The 6,000-nt window shown below is 40.8% G+C and overlaps 1 protein-coding gene across 1 annotated transcript in view; it reads right to left on the bottom strand.

Annotated features, from left to right (window-relative positions):
• Positions 1-312: 312 nt before the first annotated feature.
• The window catches only part of PIGN (phosphatidylinositol glycan anchor biosynthesis class N), a 107,491-nt gene continuing 101,803 nt past the window's right edge, over positions 313-6,000 (bottom strand). The window contains exon 29 of the mRNA XM_075052265.1: positions 313-889. Coding sequence (XP_074908366.1) covers positions 766-889 — 124 coding nt within the window. The 3' untranslated portion in view covers positions 313-765. The remainder of the gene's footprint in view (positions 890-6,000) is intronic.

Raw genomic sequence — 6,000 nt, 5'->3', positions numbered from 1 at the left:
CACCAGCTGGACCAGGGAACCTGTCTGAATGCTATTTTACAATTCTTTAATCAGGTTCCTTTTCACTTGGATCAATTACTTGAGCTGGCATACTGCACAGCCAACCCAAGCACAGGAGGTAGCAGGAGAGCACGGTCAGCGGCAGCAATTCGCACCGAGGTTAGCTAAAAGCTGTTGTCTTACAGCAACAGCCTCACAGCGTACCAGTCTTAACCTGCCTCAACATATTCTCACATGCACATTGACACAACTTGCAGAAAGCACAGCCAGTTTCAGAGATATTCAAATGTGTATGCCACATCGGCTACATACAAACCAGTGATCTGCCCAGACTGATTTCATTTATGCTTGTCTGCGAGATGTTTATGCGAGACATGAAATGAAGCAAGGACTTTGCAGGCTCCTCAAGAGAGTAAGCATGTGTGAGACAAACAGCTGGCAGACAAGTTATAACAACCAAAAAAACCCCTAAAAGATGGTTGCCTATTTCTTTTAAAAAGAATTTTGTTGCTGTTTTTATTTTCAGGAAATACATACACTTGGAGAATAAAGCTGAGGCTTTTTTAGCCCCACTGATGTCTAAATGGCAATCTCCAAATGCAAATTTCAATCATGGGACAGCATTTAATCTGTATCAGCAGAGCACTCTGATCCCTGGATGGGATTTTGGCACTCTAGTCCTTTAACATATTTACATTCCAGAGGTGGAGGTTGGTTCATAGGAATTCTGAGGATGGGAACAAGGCAGACACATTTATCACTTTATCACGTGGAATGGTGCTTAGTCCTTCTGGGAAGTTCAAGTCTCTGTGTAGTTAGCAGCTGGGCCAGTCCATTCATCAGCATCATAAATATGGTCAACGACATCACCAGCACATAGTGGCTAATGCTGTAAGGAGGAGACAGATAAAAGAAGTGAGAGAAAAATACAAATTTGAAGAGTAAAAAAAACCCTGAAAAACAACCCTCTGAATATTTTTTTTTCTTTTTAACTAGACCTAATTATTGAACTAGTATGTCATTTTATATATGCTGCTCCTAGAAGACAACTATTATAGCAGCACTATCATGTAAAAGCCAAAGTCTGTGACAAAACAAAATGGTGGGAACACCAGAAAGCACAACTGAGGTACTGGGTGTATTTTTCATTCAAGTGGGTAATTCAGCATATGTGACTGAAACCATTTCAAAACTCCATTTGCTGTGAACTGATAACGCAGAACCTAGGGAGAACTTGCCATCAGGTAGACATTCCTTGGTAGTAAGACAACTCAGATATTTACGTCAGCTGAAGTGCAATTTTCTAGAGAAAACACTATTCCAGAGATGAGCAGCTTTAAGAAAAAAAAGCCCGCTAGTTTTCCAAAAAACATTTCTAAAAAATTGTGGAATTCTCTGCTGTGGTAACACATGGTTTCAAAAAGATTAAACAAATGAGTTCAAGAGTGGCTAATAAACACAATATGAAGATGCAGCTTCTGGGTTAGGAAGTCCTTAAGTCACTAACGATTAAAAGGATAACAAGCAGAGAGCTTGTTCTCCACTTGCTGAAATTCCGGTACCTGATCTTCACTAGTGTTACAGATGGGCCATTTAGGGTCAGACTGAGATTTGACCTAGGATATTCAGCATCCTGTGTTCACTGTCTGAATCGAGCTGCTGTTAATGTAAACCACTAGCCATTAAGAAATTAGAATTTTTTGCAAACCTAGTGACATTTCAGGCTAGAGTTGCAGATGAAGCACTGCTGCATCCATGTCTATCATGCATCCAGTGCAGCTCTTTTTTTTTCTGGGACTAATGAAGATCCTGGCATTCTGACATGAGAAGTACCCATACCTCCTGATGCACCCATACCCACTATTTCAAAGCAGATGGCTCTTTAGGAAGAGTAGGGTAGCTTCAGATTCGATGAAGTCTGAGTTTAGTCACGAAAAAGGATTGCAAGGAGCACTTGCCAGTTTAATGACCTGGAATTTCTGCCAGGGGACTCATTCAGTTTGAGAGTTGAGCCACGGAAGAGCAGTAAAGCTCATAATGCCGACGTTATCAATCCTCACGACCCCGAGACTGACAACCCTGGTGCTAGCCTAGTGTAATTTAGCTCTGTGAAGTGGAGAAGCACCAGTTCTAAACAAAGCTGGGCCACTAACCAGTGGGAGAGAATCAAAGCAATCCAGAAAGTTCACTAATGAGCGGGAGCTCTTCCACAGCCAGTATACCAGCAAACAAAGGAGCTGAGGTCTGACCAAAGTGGATGGAGAACACTGAAAGGGACTTGACTCATGCTACAAGATTTTTCTTTTTTTCAGCTAAGTCTGACAAAATCTTCTCACAAATACCTTGCTCAAAATATATAGTTTTAAGAAATCAATTACAAAAATCCACCAGCCTAAATGGGCCCAAACCTCAACAAGCATAATCCATGCCAACAGCCTGTGGCTTGCACCTGTGTAAACTCCCACCTGTCTGCAGCACAACTGAAAATATTCACTAATGTAAACAACTCAAAATTTAAAATATCGGACAGGAACCATCTTTCCTACCTGCCTTTCCTATAAGCATCTCCCCTCTCCAGCCCTAGCTAAGCAGAGCAGCACACCTATGAGAGCCATAGTGCTGCCCTGTTTCTGTGGGAAAGGTGTAAGAAGACACAGGGGGAGCATGAAGTCCGGCACAAAGCCTGCTTTCACCTGGTCAGTGCGCTTCAGGCTTCGTAGCTGACAGCACATTTACAATAACAAAGATAACACAACTCCCTCAAGAACTGCCCTCGGAAGTCCACCTGGGTGCGTTAAAGGTTCAGTTTCAGTTCTCCATGGGAAAGGACATGGTGCCACCTGAAAGTCAAACTGTGCTTGCAGTTATCCTCATGGCGTAATGTGCCCTTGGGGACTGTACAAGCACCACAGGTACAGAAGTTTGCGTGGCTCTTAAGGGAACAGCCACTCTAGTAAATAGCTGGATGGCTTAACGTCTCACGCATTACTGGTAACACCTCAGCTTTCCTTCTCACCTGGCACCAGATCTGTAGTTTTTCATGTAAGTAACAACACCACCTTCCTGCTAGCTTTCAAAGAAAGTTTGAATGAGAAATCTGAAAATCAGAACCAAATGAAGACCCTGCCTTTATTCCTGCAGACACCCTGAGACAGTCACCAGAGGATCAGTGACTTGCTGCCATCAGCATGGTCCTTACACAGGCATCTGAGTTCCTGTCCACCCCAAATGGAGCTTTTCCAGATGTGGGTGCTAATCAGTGATTTTGGGGGGCATACAGAGGGGCTTTCTCAAAGGAAAAAAGTCTCCAAAAACTGCTTAGCTACCTGTCAGTTGAGGGACTGGGTCCTCTGTATTTTTTGTACAGAAAAGTGCTGCATACACTTCTCCCTTGCTATACTGCAAAAGGCTGAATAGTTATGCTCCTTTATTAAAATATCAGATGTTCAGAGTAAAGAAATGTATATAAATATTATGCCACAGAGCACAATTAAAAACAGTTTCAGTCTACTTGTCACATAATTACAAACAGCCAGCATCTCTAGGGCTATCAGCAACTGGTACTGCAGTGCCTGCAGGCAGCTCTGCTTGGTAAATTAGTTCTCAGGCTGGGGTAATGCTGTAATTAAACAAACAAAGCAAGACTCTTACAGGTATATGCCACAACAGCAGTGGCAAAATCTTGATCCCTATACAAACCAGGGGTGCACCCTTGACTGGATCTGTAGTTACAGTGAAGCAGGTAATTCTCAAAACAAGCTTCCTCCATCAGAAGTCAAACCTGAGCTAATAAGAAAAAGGAGTGAGATTCTAGGCTCCAGGCAAGTTAGACCCATGTGGACGAAGAAGAGACATTAAACAGGTACAGAGAATAGCATAGTGGGGCACAGTGGGGCAATGCTTATAAAGGATGAGATGGGCAGGGACAGGTAATGTTAGAGAAGAGGTAGCTGGTGTAGGGGATCACAGATGATCTAAGGTAAAGCAGCACTGTTTAATGGAAATGTGAGTGCCCTATGTATGGATCAAGGTCAACAGGCAAAGCTGGTGCTAGGAAAATTTTTTATCAGGGAGGAAGACACCTGTTTCGGTGGCAAGGAACCAAAAGGAGAACATATGAGGTACTACCATCTCCTGGCTTTGTTTGTGACAGTGTACCTCAGTGAGAAGTACTAATTAAGACAAAATGAATCAAAGATCAGTAAAAAATGAGGGAGAGCAGCAGCAGGAATCGATCTTGCTCCAAAACATGGCTTTCTCCCAAGACAGGCTAATTCCTAAGATGGCTGACCTGATTAGAAGCTGGGAAGACAGTAAGATAGACTAAGTTACCATAGCAATTAAAAAACTAGAAATAAAACAAATAAAGAAAAAACAACTCGTGCAAGGACTTCGAAGAGCACTCCCCAGAAGAGTTGGAGGACCTTATTTCTACACAACATGCTACTTTGAACTGTAGGATTGTTTCCAAGCACAGACTGAGACCCCAGATTTAGGTTATGAATTTTAAGTCTCCTGCATTTCCAGCCAGGATCCCATACCCTCTCTCCTCTGTTTCGCACAAAACAAATCACAAAGCACATCACTCCTAGCTCCTGTTTTAGAAACTGTTGGTAAACACTGTTTTCCTCCTAGTTATAAGACTTCTGTTTTTAATAGTCATATCTAGAAGCCCCAGCATCCCAAACCTGAAATCGATTCTGTTATCCTAAAACCTAAAACCCAATCTCTTGTGCTTTATCTATGTCCCCTGAACTTTGAAACTGCAGAACAGTTAAGATTGTATCTTTATCTTCCAGCAACTGTTATAAAAAGAGGGAGTAGTACAGTATGTGTCTGTATAAAACTATATAATACTGTCATACAAAGAAGCTTTAGGGTTTATCTTGACTATCTGAATATACAGCTATTTACAAATTGCATATACTGTATAGATATAGTAGGCTTTAAAAGTTATATCTTTCTATCTATAAAGATCTGTAGATAGAGATAGATAAACAATTTTTTAAGCCATAGAGAAATTATTTTAGTGATAAAGAAGCCGAAAAGCTAGCTATTCCATTTATCTGTTATTCAAAAATAAAAGAATCTGTCAGAACACACTTCTCACGATCACGTACTACACACTGATACATCAAAAATACTAGGAAAACGGCATTATTATTTTTATGAAATGTAATAGTGTGTTCTTCTAGGGCATATGATGCAATTTAGGGTGACCTCAAGATATATAGGTAGAGGATAAGGTTAGCAGGCCTCAGAAGCTTGCATAAGCCACTGCTATGAGTTCTGCATTCACTGCAAGATTATTATCCCGTTGTTAAAACAACAAAAAGCACTCTCTGAAAAACAAGTTCACATTGATTTTGGCATGACCATTAAGCAAAAGGGCTTTAAAACTTTCTAAGAAGGCATAAATATTTATGGTAATTGATAATTCACTGAGAGGAGGGAATCAATGGTGCGTTGATAATTTGCTGAATGTGGTAATACATGATGTATGTTGGATCTGTTGTTGTTCAGCATTTCATTAATGATGTGGAAGAGTGGGAAAGTAGAAATCTCTTTACATTCAAAGACAATACTTAAGTGGCATGGTGAATTCAACCGGGAGAATAAAGACATCACATTGTTAAGGCAGGTATGAGGCACAGTAAAATGATGTGTAGTGTGGTTAAGGCATGGTAGAATGAGATGTAAAAGTCAGGAATTAGGGATGAAATTAAAAAAAAGGAAATATGTTAGTTCAGTAAACAAACCCTACTTCCAAACAATGAGAGAGAGCCAGTAGGAGACAAAACATCACCATAAAAAAAACCAGTGAAGGTTGTCTTTTTATTTAAAAGCAGCTCTTACACCTGTAACTTCTGAGCACTGGTATTGGAAACCCCAAGTATTTCCTAATAAGAGTTTCCTACTGAACTTGCACGTCCCTAGTAAGAGAGAGAACATACAAAAGTTTTGAAGCGTGGCAATTAGAAAATCCATAGAAAGCTATCA

Source organism: Buteo buteo, chromosome 20 (genome assembly GCF_964188355.1).
Source record: "Buteo buteo chromosome 20, bButBut1.hap1.1, whole genome shotgun sequence".
NCBI classification, from domain to species: Eukaryota; Metazoa; Chordata; class Aves; order Accipitriformes; family Accipitridae; genus Buteo; species Buteo buteo.
The sequence above is the reverse complement of the archived record's forward strand: the minus strand, read 5'-3'. Positions and strand labels throughout refer to the sequence as shown.